At 51.5% G+C, this 14,335-nt stretch overlaps 1 protein-coding gene across 1 annotated transcript in view; it reads left to right on the forward strand.

Annotated features, from left to right (window-relative positions):
• UMODL1 (uromodulin like 1) overlaps positions 1 to 14,335 on the forward strand; it is a 78,201-nt gene that overhangs the window by 45,601 nt on the left and 18,265 nt on the right. The window contains exons 12-16 of the mRNA XM_081572607.1: positions 999 to 1,256; positions 3,071 to 3,183; positions 6,845 to 7,058; positions 8,662 to 8,799; positions 10,531 to 10,850. Coding sequence (XP_081428733.1) covers positions 999 to 1,256; positions 3,071 to 3,183; positions 6,845 to 7,058; positions 8,662 to 8,799; positions 10,531 to 10,850 — 1,043 coding nt within the window. The remainder of the gene's footprint in view (positions 1 to 998; positions 1,257 to 3,070; positions 3,184 to 6,844; positions 7,059 to 8,661; positions 8,800 to 10,530; positions 10,851 to 14,335) is intronic.

Consider the following 14,335-nt stretch of genomic DNA (forward strand, 5'->3'; position numbering starts at 1 on the left):
CCCAGTCTAGTTAGGATGAGTTGGTCTCCCCTCTTTCTCTCCAGCCCTGTCCTCCTCCTTCCTATTTCCCCGTTGGTCAACAGCAGGAGCAGGAAATCAAGCAGGTGTCGCATTAAGGGCACTGAGCACGGGGGCACTCCCCCAGTAGTGCTGGGCCCCAAACTTTCTGTACCTCTCCAACAGTGCTGCACCCCCAAGCCTGCTGCAGCCCCTCCCAGTGTGCTGCACCCCTCATCCAGGTACAGACCCCAGCAGTGCTGCACCCTCGAGCCCACTGCAGTCCCCCAGCAGTTCTGTATTCCTCCTACCACCCCCAGCCACACCGCCCCCAGCAGCTCCATATCACCCATTACCTGCAGAGGTGTGGCCATCATCAATAGTCTAGGATGATACCCCAGGAGCCAGGTGGCCACTCTGAGAAGGAAAGAGGCCTGGCAATGCGGCTCCCATGGAAGGAGATAGCCTTGGCACCTTTGTGTGAATTCCCCAACCCAGTCTGACCCTGGATTGCATCCACTTGGAACCCACTGTCAAATGTGGCTCCATTGATGCATGTCCTCTGCTGCACAAGGCTGGATTCTAGGCTAAACTCTTAAGCCTGCATAAACAGCCCTAAGTCACCTGAAGGAATGGTCTGTGACCAGCAAAGGCCACCTGGCTGATTCCTTGGGAAGTCTGCCTGGGGGTTGAGGGGGGGATCCCTGGAGGAGCCGCCTAGAGCCTCCTCAAGAAAACTTTGTTTCTGGAGGTCCCAGGACCTCAGGGTGGACACAGAGCCAACCTGAGGGCAGGGGTGCCATGCCCAGGGCACGAGGCACATGCCCAGGGTGCAGGGGGCAACCCAAGGATCCTGCACCCAAGTGTGCAGCTGGCAGCAAGTGGACTTGACATCCCCCGAGGATGGTCGTGTCCCTGCATGGTGGGATGAAGCTTATCTTTCCTGTTACTGGGAACCTTGGATTGATTTTAATCAGGGGCATTTATATTCCACTTCTCAGCTCCTGTCCCCATCAGAAGGGTCACTGTCTCCAATGTGAGCAGCACGGGCTTTCAAATGACCTGGGTGGCAGATCCCACCCTGCGCCCCACTTTCCAGCTCAGCCTGGTCTCTGCTCGGAGTCCCACCGTGCACCTGCAGACCCGGAAAGCAAGCCTGACGCTGTCAGGCCTGGAGCCCGGCGTCCTGTACCTGGTGGAGATCGTGGCCAGAGCATGTGGGCAAAAAAGTGCCAGAGCCCAACTGAAAGTGAGGACAGGTAACAGGCTCTAGAAACAATGTCACTGTGGGTTCTTAAAGGGAGGAGAAAAAGTAGGAAAGAGATTTTCAATGGGTGATGGTTTAAAACAGCTGCATTTATGTGTGGATGTTGGCTTTCCTTTCTTCTCAGTGTAGGAGCACCTGGCTCGCTTCTTCCTCAGCTGAGGTTCGAAGGCCATGTGGGAGGGGGCTTATTTCAGGGACAAATGAACGAATGAATGAAGTCGCTCAGTTGTGTCTGACTCTTTGAGACCCCATGGACTGTAGCCTGCCAGGCTCCTCTGTCCATGGAATTTTCCTGGCAAGGATACTGAAGTGGGTTACCATTTCCTTCTCCAGGGGATCTTCCTGATCCAGGAATCGAAACCAGGTTTCATGCACTGCAGGCAGACTCTACCATCTGAGCCACCAAGGAAGCCCCATTTCAGGGACAGGTGGTGGGCAAAGAGGCTGCTTTGCACAGTGCTCCAGACTCTGCAGAGGTTGCAGACCCTCGATCACCTGTGTCCTCATGGGTACACGGCAGGGAAGTGGGTGCAGTGCTGTGCTGTGTGCTCAGTCATGTCCGACTCTTTGCAATTCCCTGGACTGTAGCCCACCAGGCTCGTCTGTCTATGGGATTTTCCAAGCAAGAACACTGGAGTGGGTAGTCATTCCCTTCTCCAGGGGATCTTCCTGACCCAGGGTCTCTTTCATTTTCTGCATCAGCAGACGGGTTCTTTATCACTAGTGCCACTGTGGTACTTGTGCAGTGCTGGTCTATGCAATTTCTCTGACCTCTCTCACTCCTAGTGGACATGGCTCTCAGGAAAGATGATGATGGATAGGTCTGTGAGTGTGGCCCACCCTGAGCCTAGGGCTGCAGAGTGAAAGGGAGGGGAGTAGAATTAAGCAAGTCAAATGTATTAACAGACTCTGATAAGGTGGAACTGATTTTTTTTTTTTTTTTTTTGGCTGGATCTTCATTGTGGTGCTTCTGTTCTACACAAACTTGTGAGAGCTTGTGGCTCGTGGGAGCATTTCAAAGTGCAGAGTGTGGGCTCAGTAGGTACAGCGTGCAGGTTAGTTGCCCCAACGCATGTGAAATCTTAGTTCCCCAACCAGGGATCAAACCTGAGTCCCCTGTGTTAGAAGGGGGATTCTTAAACACTGGACCACCAGAGCAATCCCAAGGTGAAGGTGATTCTTGTTGATAGATATATATTCAGATAATATTCCTCTTTTCTCCTCATTAGCATTTGTCATCCACATATTTTCTTGAACATCTAACTTGCCTGAGCAGCCAAGGGCAGGCCTGGTGTTGCAGATTAGTTATCAAATCTTGGGCAGCCATCCAAGAATCAGTAACAGTCACCTCTGAGGTGGGGTGTGCACCCCTTGGGTGATGCCTAAGATGTCCCATTAAGGTGCAGTCAGAAATGTCTAGAACTTTTGTTTATATGCTTTAAAGCAGGACTTCACTGTGGACTGGGATTTAGAGAGGAGACGGTGGGTGAGGGTGCTAAGTGCAAGTTCATGGTTAGCTAGAGGAGGGGAGGTCACTGCTGGTTGGACGAGTCCAACTTGCAAGGGCTGATCTAGTTCTGTGTCTCCAGAAAGGTCTCTGTCTGTTTCCAGGCTTCATCCCACTGTCCTCTGGACCTGAGGGGGTGTGTCTATACGTACCAGGTGCTGTTCCTTCTTTACAGAGTGAAAACCAGCCTCCCTTTGATGTTCTTCCTGACTGATGTGAAAATACTACTATTAAGACAGAGATGAGAACCTGTTACCTGACACTTACCATGGCAAACATGTTTATTCTCCATCCTGCAGCGGCGCAGAAGCTCAAAGGGAAAGTCAGAATAGTGAATGTCAGATATTCAGAATCCTTCAGCAACACCAGCAGTGAGCAGTCCCAGGCCTTCCTAGAGCTCTTCTTGAGGATGGTAAGTTGGTGGAATCGGTCCTTATTTTCTCCTGGGATGTGAAGGAGGGAGGTAGTAGCATCCTGAACAGCCAATGGGGGTTCAGACTTCACTGAGGAGGGCCACGGACTCCTCATTTCTAGAGGAAGCTGGGGCATCCAGCTCTGGTGAGGGGCCTGTGTGTTCCAATCTGTCATTAAAGAGACACACCAGCAGGTGAGGGACACACCTTTGCCTCTGCTTCACATTGTTTCCTGTTCAAAGTCTCTATTGATGTGGGATCCTGTGGAGCAGAAAGCCTCCCCTGTGCCTTAAAAAGGAAAAGCATTTACAAATTGAGATCTATTTCACAGGCCATAAAACTCACGCTTTTAAAGTGCGGGATCCAGCGGTTTAGACAGTTTGCAAAATTGTGCAGCCATCACCACCATCTAATTCCAGAATGTTTTCATCCTCTGAGAAAGAAACCAGTTTAGCTCTTCATCTCCCCTTCTCTCTGCCCCTGGAACCAGACGTGTGCTTTCCGTCTCTATGGATTTGCCTATTCCAGATATTTCACAGAAATGGAATCATATAATACAAGACTTTTGTGTCTGGCTTATTTCGCTGGGTATAATATCTTCAAGGTTCATCCCTGTTGTACCTTCATTCCTTTTTATGGCCGGGTAATATTCCTCCATAAAGACAGACCACATTCTGTTTAGCCATCATCCACTGATGAACATTTGGGTTGTTTCCACTTTTTGGCTATTGGGAATAATGCTTCTGTGATTCCAGCTTTAAAAAATTCTTTTTCCTTCTCTTTGTTGCAGAGCACTCTGCAACCCCTTTGGCATTTTTTGGCATCCCAAAGAATGTATATTGTTACAATTTATTTAGAGTAGCAATATGTTATTTTTGCTGCTGGTTAGGTTACCCTTTGATGAATAGAGAATGCACTTGTTGAGATCTTGTTTGCATAGAGCAGGAGTCCCCAACCTCCAGGATCTAATGCCTGGAGATCTGAGATGGAGCAGGTGTAATAATAATAGAGATAGAGGGCACAATAAATGTAATGTGCTTGAATCATCCCAAACCATCTCCCCCGGGTCTGTGGAATATTTACCTCCCACAAAACCGGTCCCTGGTGCCAAAAAGGTTGGGGACCGCTGGCATAGAGGACATCTGAGATATTTTAGCTTTTCCTTACTCTGGGAGTTAAAGATTCAGAACTGAGAGCGCTTGGCAGCGCCACCTATTGGTGGAGTCGCAACAGGACGAAGCCTCAGCAACGCTGGTGGCTGCGATGTTTGGTGATTCTTTTCAATCCCATCAGCGTTACTGATAAAATAAGCATACTGCCGCCAGGAACTGTCCCATTGGTGATCTTTGGGGTCTGGGATCCCGCTTTATTTATCCTGAGGTCCCCAGCTCCTGGCCCAGTGTATGAATGGATTCAAGAGCTGTTGAGGGTCTGATTCACGTGTATATCACCAGCTTCCTTGGGTTAAACGATAGTTGCACATCATGAGTTGGACCGTATAGAAGGCTGAGTGCCAAAGAATTGATGCTTTCAAATTGTGGTGCTGGAGAAGACTCTTGAGAGTCCCTTGGACTGCAAGGAGATCAAACCAGTCAATCTTAAAGGAAATCAGTCCTGAATATTCACTGGGAGGACTGATGCTAAAATTGAAGCTCCACTGCTTTAGCCACCTGATGCAAAGAGTCAACTCATTGTAAAAGACCCTGATGCTGGAAAAGATTGAAGGCAAAAGGAGAAGAGGACGGCAGAGGATGGTTAGATAGTATCACTGACTCAATAAACATAAATTTGAACAAACTCCGGGAGATACTGAAGGACAGGGGAGCCTGGTGTGCTCTAGTCCATGGGGTTGCAAAGAGTCAGAGACAACTTAGCGATTGAAAACGGACTGTAGCCTGGCCACCAGGCTCCTCTGCCCATGGGATTCTCCAGGCAAGCATACTGGAGTGGGTTGGCATGCCCTCCTGCAGGGGATCTTGCTGAACCAGGAATTGAGCCTGTGTCTCCTGCATTGGCAGGTGGATTCTTTACCACTGAGCCACCTGGAAGGCCCCTAACAACAATACATATCACATTAAGCAACAATCACTGAGATCAGATCACACGGCTCTAGTGGCCTCATGAGACAGCTTCATTACCACTCAAGTTCCTTGATTAATCTTTCTTTTTAAAAACATTTCATATTTTTGCCTATTTGGGGGGACAGTTTGCTATCTGGAATTTCTGGATAGCAAATAATTGTGCAACTTAACACCTACATAGGACATTGGGACACATTTTGAGATGTTGTGGGATAATGTGTAGCTTTTTTCTTTGTCACTTCCTAGCAAGGGGCTTGGAACTTTGCTTTGAGACTGGCTTGTAATGCAGACAAGAGTGACTTTAATCCGAGGCTCTGACAGAACCTTCTCTGGAAATCCCAGAGAGAAAGAAAGAGAGACAGAGACAGAGAAGACCAGTTCTTCAAACGACAATGGTGGCAGCCACGTGACTGCAGGTGGCTTTGGGGTCTCCTGAGCATCCACAGTCTCTCATGGGTGATATGCTCACACTGGCTGTCCCAAGGCTGGGAATCCACAAGCCTGTGCCTGAATCTCATGCAGTTTAGACGCAGATGAGGTATTCTTATGAGCGCAGACCATGGAGGTGGGCTCTTCCATGGCAGATTTGCGCTATATGGATCACTCAAAACTCATCATATGATGGGGGTAGATTTCTACACATTTAGGCCGTGATAGGTTAGAATGGAATAATATGGTTATTATTACATACAGGATTCTGTCCAAACTGATAGAATAATAAGCAAGGTTTATAAGGGCAGGACTCTTGAGAGTCCCTTGGACAGCAAGGAGATCCAACTAGTCAATCCTAAAGGAAATCAGTCCTGAATCTTCATTGGAAGGACTGATGATGAAGCTCCAATACTTTGGTCACCTGATGCTAAGAGCTGCCTTACTGGAAAAGAACCTGATGCTGGGAAAGATTGAAGATAGGAGGAGAAGGGGATGACAGAAGATAAGATGGTTGGGTGGCATCACTGATTCAACGGACAGGAGTTTGAGCAAGCTCCGGGAGATAGTGAAGGACAGGGAAGCCTGGTGTGCTGCAGTCCATGAGGTCGTGAACAGTCGGACATGACTAAGCAACTGAACAACAACAACAACTAGGATGCTCAAGGGAAGCGGTATTTGGAAAGGCAGGTGGCAAAAAAGAAAGGGGCATGTCCTGCAGTGTGAGAATCACAAAGACTGTTCTAGAACAAACCAAGTGGTGGAGGTGGGGTCCCTCCCTTTGACCACTCGTTCAGCCATCCCTCACCCCCACGGCTCTGAGCCAAGAGTGATCAGCAGATCCTAACTGCCCTCATGAGCCCCCTACCAGGTTGCGAGCCCCATAGGGTAGGGCTTGGGCACTCAGCCCCGTGCTGACCGGCTGGGTGGCAGGGAGGACAGGACTCATTGTCTCAGACTCCACTGGTATTTGTGCTGGGCCTGGGGACTTGGCAGATAGGGACCAGGCCAGAGCTGACCCGGGGCTTTGACGTCTTTCCCAAGGCCAGCCCTGCTGCTGGCCACAGTCCCCAGAGGAGCCACTTCAGAACGAGGACCCTGTTTCCTCTCTCAGGGGGCAGCTCTTCTCACCAGCCCTGTTTCTCTAAAGGTGCGGAATTCCTTGCCAGCCTTCATGCTTCAGCACCTGGACACAGGTGGGGTGCGCATAGAAGTGACCCGCATCTCCAATGGCAGCGTCGTGGTGGAGTTCACCTTGCTGGTCATCACAGACGTGGATGTCTGGGAGGTGTCTGCTGCTTTCCTGGCCGCCTTTCGGAACACCTCTCTGCTGGAGGTGGTTGGAGGCGACACCTTCATAGGGGGTAGGCGGAGGCCAGGCCCCGATAGAGACTCACTCCCCAAAAGAGGCAGTGAAATCCCCCCACTGGCTTCGTTTCTGAAAGATGCGCCTCCTCGTAAGGGCTTCCTCGCATGGGATGAAAATGGAAATCTATAGGACCCTTGTCTCTCTTATTGCTACTATGGTTTTTTGAAAAGGTTTAAGGGTTGAAAACATCTTCTGGTGAACCTGCCAGGATGCCCAGGGACACTGCCTCCTTTCTGCGTCCTGCTGCTTCCTCTTCTGCTGCTGCTCTTCAGTGGGATGGGCAGAGGGCAGACAGGTCCCTCTCTGCAGCCAGACTTCCTCTCCAGCACAGGTGCCAAGGAGATCCTAGGAAGAATAACTGAAAAGAAAAGCATGGAGTAGAAGCAGTTTAGAGTCTCTTCTCATATTGTGTTGGTTAGCTCAAGTTGTCACTTAAAAAAACCAAAAACAAAAACCATGGATGGAGTGACTTAAACAACAGACATTTATTGTCTCACAATTCTAGACATTGGATGTCAGCTGATTTTGGTGAGAGCCCTCTCCTGACCTGTAGGGGCCACCCTGCGGCTGTGTCCTTGTGTGGCCTTTCTTCTCTATGTATAGAGAGAGGGCTCTGGTGTCTCTTATTATAAGGCCATCAGTCCTAATCAGATCAGCGCCCCTCTCTTATGATCTCAGTTAACCTTAATTATCTTCTGAAGGGCCCATCTCGAATTGCAGTCCTACTGGGTGTCAAGGCTTCAATAAATAGATTTTGAGGGCACACAATTCCATCCTTAGCACATACCATGCCCAAGAATACACGATAAAAGGTTTAGAGTTATATGTATGAGTAAAATCAAAGACAATACAGATGAATATATTTCTGATTTTTGGAATGAGAAGGGTGAAGCCTACAGAGAAAAAGACTGGAATAGCTACCTGTATAAAAAATTCAAGCTCTCATATCAAACAAAATAGTCACCATTGTAAAGTAAGCAACAGACCAAAAAATAATTTCAACAATCTGGTAAAGAATTATATCCCAAATATAGAGTGATCACTTGCATTGGTAATAAAATACTAAGAACGCAATAGACATAGGCACAAAAGACCCAAATAGATGGTATGTGAAAGATGAAACACAAAGATGGAAGGCTTTGACAAGCCCTTTTAGTTTTTATCCATTTTCTTTGGTAAAGCTGCATTATTGTTGATAAGATGAGTAACTGAGTGTAGAGATGAGAGCAGGTGGGTGGCGGGGTCCCTCTGCCTGAGACCAGGGTGGGGGTGGGGTCCTCCTTGTCTCCTGGTCTCCAGGGAGCTGAGGGGATGCTGCTGTGCCCCTCCCCCACCCCAGCATACCTGGGTCCAGGAATCCTCCTTCCAGAACAATTTAGCAGACTTTCTGCCACCTGCTCCCACCCCATCCCCTGTAGAAATTCATGGTGCCACCCTGCTCTTGAGCCCTCCAGAACTGGCCATTTTTGCTGTCACTTGATAATTTTAACTTTACTCCCAAATACGCACCTTCCCCATCAAGCTGCTGTGAATCGTGGCATGGCTGCAATGCTCAGGTCCCCATGAGGGTTTCCCGTCTTGCTTTCTGAATGCCACAGATTATGATGAGTGTGCAAGCCAGGAGCACGACTGTGCCCCGGGCTCTGCCTGCCACAACACGCTGGGCTCCTTCACCTGCAGCTGCGAGGGAGGCGCCCCTGACCTCCTGGTGGAATTTTCTGGAAGACCCTGCAAAGGTAATATTATCAGGATCTTTTGTCTGGAATACCATCAGATAGTCTGTTCTTTTAAGGACACTCATCCCCAAAGTGCGTCTTTTCTAAATATTTTTAAGTCCTGGGCAAGTTTCTGGAGTGTGTGTGTGCATGTGTGTGCCACACATGTGCATGTGTAGATACATATGCGTGTATGTGTGCATGGGTGTGCATGGGTGTGTACATGTGTATGTTCTGGCACCTCCCCATCCTTCCACACACCTCCAGCCTTCTGGAGGCACCTCATCTCCTAAGTGCTTCTGATGCCCGTGATGAGAACATAACCACTCAGGTGTGTCCTCTCAGATGCTGAAAGACGATCTTTCAAAACCCAAGTCTGTGTGACAGATGACCCGTGGAAATCTTTCTACTTAGCCCCACAGTCCATGCAGCACTTCTTCCACTAAATAGGACCTTTGTGGATTCACTGTTGACCCTGAGATGACCCCTGCCCTCTAGGGATCTGTGGTCAAATGGAGGAGACAGACATTTATAGGAGTGAACAGGATGCCTCAGGGGATGCAAGATGTGGGCTACTTGAGGTAGAAGCAGGAGGCCCAGAGGACACTAGGTTGTTTCAGTCCCATGGGTGTGGGCAGGGAAGAGGTGTCTTAGCGCCAGTCTTAAAGGACGGCTCAGTCGGCATCTCGCAGAGGGGGTTGCTGAGGGGTGGGGTGCGGTGGTGGGTGCAGCAGGGAGAACAGAGCTGTTGAGGGTGGGCTGGGTCCAGGCACAAAACCTGGGCTGGCAGCAGGCAGTGCCTGCAGGAGGTGTGCGGGAGAGCTGGAGCAGGCTGCTCACCAAGGCCAGATGAGGCCAGTTGAGAAGGCTGAGAGCACTGGGAACAGGGGTTTGGGCTGCCGCCTGGGGCCAGGCAGCTGGTGAGCGCCTCGAGACGGGATGGCAGGGTCAGGGGGGCAGGTGGTGGAGCCAGGCTGTAGCAGAGGCCCCGGGAGGGCTGAGCGTGTCCTGGGTCTGCCCTCAGAGGGTGGAGGATGTTCTTACAGAGCCTTGTGCTCTCCCAGAGGTTGAAAGTGAGCGTGCTTTGAGGGAAGTGGGAAGCTGAGCAGGAGTGAGCTGAGCTGAGTGAGGAATCTGAGGATCCAGAGTGAACTTCATTAACCTGTTTTACTTATTTATTTACTTTATTTTTGGCTGCACTGGGTCTTTGGTGCTGTGCGTGGGTTTCTATAGTTACAGCGAGCAGGGGCTACTCTCTAGTTGAGGCACAAGGTCTTTGTTGCTCTGTGGCATGTGGGATCTTCCCTGGACCAGGGATCAAACCCATGTCCCCTGCATTGGCAGACAGATTCTTAACCACTGGACCACCATAGAAGTCTTTCATAACCCATTTTACAGTGAAGACTCAGGGGCCCCCGGGGATGATGACTGGTCCCAAGTCCATGGACTTATCACACACCCAATGTCAGCCTCGGAGGGCAGAGGGCCCCACAGTTCCCCGGCCACGGAGGCAAAAGTGAGCCAGGGCATGCCCAGCTGCTTGGGCTGGCGGGAACATACAACACATGTATGTGTGCAGCCGTGCCAGCATGTGTAACCTCATCATGCATGGCTACAGGGTGTGAGTGCTTCCCATCTGCTGTCCACCTTCTGCCCACACCCTCCTGCCCTGTGCCACCCCGCTGGCCAGGCTCACATGGCTGACCCTAAACAGAGACCCGCTCTATGCTTCTGTCTCCTCCTGTTTTGCAGGTGACTCTCCTGGCAACACAACCCAGGCCCCTGGCTCAGAACAGCGCCCGACCCCAATGGGAGCTGGAGCTGCCTCTGAGCAAGGTGACTTCCCCATCGCCCAGGGCCTGTCCCCACGGCTGAACCTGACGGGGGCGGCCAGGGTGCTCTGCGAGATCGAGAAGGTGGCCATTGCCATCCAGAGGCGCTTCCTGCAGCAGGAGGGCATCCCCGAGTCATCGCTCTACCTGGGGCAACCGTCCTGCAGCATCAGGGACCGGAACAGCACTCACGTGATCCTGGCAGCTGCGTGGAGCGAGTGTGGGACCACCCTGCAGAGCGTGAGGCTGGGGAGGAGGCTCCGGGCATCTGATCTCGGGGTGGGGAGGGTCAGCGTCCGGCCTAGGGGGCTGGGAAGACACTGCACCGCGGAGTCTCTGACTCTGAGTGCGGGACCGAGCCAGGGGTTAGAACAGGGTGGGGTTCTCATGGGGGAACAGGTGCAAAGTCAGCGTTTATAAAATCCTTCCAGTGATTTGGATGCACAGGCCAGGAGGAGAGGTAGTGAGGGAGAAGAAGGGGCAGGAAAGCCGGGAGCCTGTGTGTACATGTATGTTCACGTGTGCATGTGTATGAGAAGGAATCTGTGTACACGTGTGTTTGTGTATGACAATGTGTCTGTGTGCATGTATGTCAGCAGTTGTGTGTGAAGTGGCAGGAAAGCTGGGAGCCTTGTGTGCATGTGTGTTTGTGTATGACAATATGTCAGTGTTCATGTGTGTTGGGGGGAATGTTTGTGAAGAATGTATGAATAATGGTGTGTGTGAGTGCGTTGGTGGGGGTTACCTGGCTGGAGGGCCATCCAAAATTTTATTTGAGGGTCTTTCCTCTGCAGTGCAGTGTGGGGAGTGGGCTTGTCCTGGACAGAAGGCATTCACATCTCACGTGCAGAGAGGGGCTCTTGGTCTCCCCCCGCCACCGACTGCTGGGGTGACTCTGGGCCAGGCTCCCAGGCCCCCGTCCACATCTCTGGCTTGCAGCATCCCCATATGGTGGGCTGACGACTCCAGGTCCTGAGTCTCTGAAGGCTGTCTCTAGGCCACGGTTACACTCCTGCTTCCCCCCACCCTCTCCCCCCACTCCCCACATTTGGCCCCTGAGCACAAGGGCTCTGCTTTCAGGGCCACAGCAGGCAATGGCAGTGCATTCTGGTGGGTTCAGCCAGCGGCGGGACTCGGGGAGAAGCAGCAGCCCCGGGCAGGTTGTCCTTGGAGAAATGTTTGGTCCTGATATGAAGTGGGGGCCATCACCCAGTAAAGCCGAGTGGGGCCAGGCCAGCACTCAGCCTAGCACCCAGCTCGTGCCCCAGGGTGTGGAAAGGCCTCTGCAGGGAGCCTGTGAAAGGAGGCTGAAATGGTCCCAAGGGACGTATGGAGGGGACCATGCCTGTGGCCGGGGACAAGTGGTGGTGGCCAGTGAAGGAGGCCAGGAGTGGGGGAGAGTTTGCATGATAGAGGGTATCTACGTGGCTCTGGCCAGTGGGACAGGCTGGGCTCTGGGTGGGAGGGCCACACCAAGGGGAAGGGCCCCCTTTTGGAGGTAGGCTGGGGAGGGTCTGTCAGGGGGTCGGCCACGGCCCTGGGGGAGGGTAGTCTTTATCAGGGAAACTGCTGGGTTAACTGCACTGCTGGGTGGGGAGGGCCCTGGGGGTCTTTGGCTTCATTTCCTAGAACAGAGGTGGGGAGGGTACTGGGACCTGCTGGCCGGTTATTTAGCTCCCTCATCAGCACCAGGATGGGTATTATTAGAAAGAAAGAAAGTGAAATCGTTCAGTCGTGTCCGACTCTTCGTGATCCCATGTACTGTAGCCTATCAGGCTCCTCTGTCCATGGAATTTTCCAGGCAAGGGTACTGGAATAGGTTGCCATTTTCTTCTCCAGGGGATCTTTCTGACCCAGGGATCAAACCCAGGTCTCCTGTATTGCAGGCAGACGCTTTACCCTCTGAGCCACCAGGGAAGCTCCTAGGTATTATTATGCATGTTTCACCAATGGGACCTGGAAGCTCACCAAGGTCTAAGGGGTAGGTCAAGGTCAAGGTTGCCTGGCCTCCGAGGACCCTGTAGCCTCTGTGACTCTGCAGCATCAAGGGTCTCAATGGCACAGGGTAAGACCCTCAGAGGCTCTGGCTGGAGCCCTGGGTGAGCTCCCTTGTGGGGCGGGGGAGCCTGGGCACAGGCTGGCCTGATCTTGCTGATGACCCCAAGTCTAGGACACAGAGAGGCGGCATCTCGGGCTGAAAAGGTCAGAATTAGTGTTGTACTAAGCAGGAGGCCGGGACATGACCCAGGGCCTGAGTGGGAAGGGCTGGGGGAGGGGAGGTTGGAGACCTGGTGCAAACACAGCTCAGAGTGCCAGCCCGCCTGGAGGCCAGACCCCAGGCCAAGGGCGGGCCAGGCAGCTGGGGGTTAGCGGGGACCTGTGGGCCTGGCTGCCCCTTGGGGGGGTCCTCAGACCCACAACAGGGCCTCCGGGTTGAAGGATCAGTTAGGATATTTCTGGTGACCACAGCCTTCCTCAGCCCCCCTGCAACCCTCTAACCAGTACAATTGGAAAATAACCAGGGTTATGGTTCTCTTTCTTAAAGATCCCTAAGACTCTCACCTGCAGGTGGGTGTACGGAGATGAGGGCGAAGCTGCTGCCGCGGTTTTCGGGGCCACTTTGGTGCAGGCCTTGTAGAACCAGGGAAAGATTCGATAAATAAGATGCTCCTGCCTGTGGTGCTCAGGCGGGAGGAGCCCTGGGCTGCCCTGCGGGGGAGTCATCACCACCTACACGACTGAAGGGCAGACAGGGGCCCAGAGACAAGGAGAAGGCTGCAGTTGTCAGCTCTCCTGCTTGCTTGTTTTCTGAGCTGGACAAACACCTGGTTTAGCAATTAAGTTCAGTAAGACTCCGAGCCCATTCAGAACAAAAGGAAATTCATGTCTTATGAGTCATATCCAAGCCCTGGAAGCCACAGGAGCTCTTATGTGTTTTGAAATTTGTCAAAAACTAAGATTCTCCTGAAGGCTTACTTATACAAATATAACAGATTATATGCTGTTAGTGGGTTCTGCCTCCTTTTCTTTTCTTTTTGGTTAAATTTTATTGACTTCCTAGTTTTTATTAAAAGTGACATTTAGGGTCTCACGTCTGAGCTAGATTCACTCTACACAGATAATTTAGATCTGACTAGGAAGAGACAGGGCTTCCCCGGTGTCTCAGTGGTGAAGACCCCACTTGCCAATGCAGGAGACGGAACACGTGGATTTGATCCCTGGGTCAGGAAGATCCTCTGGAGGAGGAAACAGCAACCCACTCCAGTATTCTTGCCTGGGAAATCCCCTGGACAGAGGAGACTGGCAGGCTACAGTCCACGGCGTCTCAAAACAGTCCACGGCGTCTCAAAGAGTCAGACACAACTGAGTGACTGAGCACAGCGCAGCACTGGAAGAGACAGAGATGAGCCCACGCCCCAAAGATTCCCTGGAGCACAGAACTGTCTTCACAGTTTGTGTAAAATTCTCACAATGATGGAAGGAGACTGCCCAGGTCTTCTGAGGCAGTTTTCAATGTGAGTCGAGGCACGTGATGTCCACCGCTGTGAGGACACATGCTCTAGACTCGGTGTCTTTAATAAAGCGCATCCAAGATGTGACTTCATGGCTGTGTAAAACCAGATGTGCTCAATGAGATTCTGCTTCTGAACTGAAAAAACACGGAACTTATAAACATCATGCAGATCATTCAAAAACACAGAAAGATGAACATGCGCGTGTGCTTC

Source organism: Giraffa tippelskirchi, chromosome 2 (genome assembly GCF_054371585.1).
Source record: "Giraffa tippelskirchi isolate mGirTip1 chromosome 2, T2T-mGirTip1v1.2.pri, whole genome shotgun sequence".
In the NCBI taxonomy this organism is placed as follows: Eukaryota; Metazoa; Chordata; class Mammalia; order Artiodactyla; family Giraffidae; genus Giraffa; species Giraffa tippelskirchi.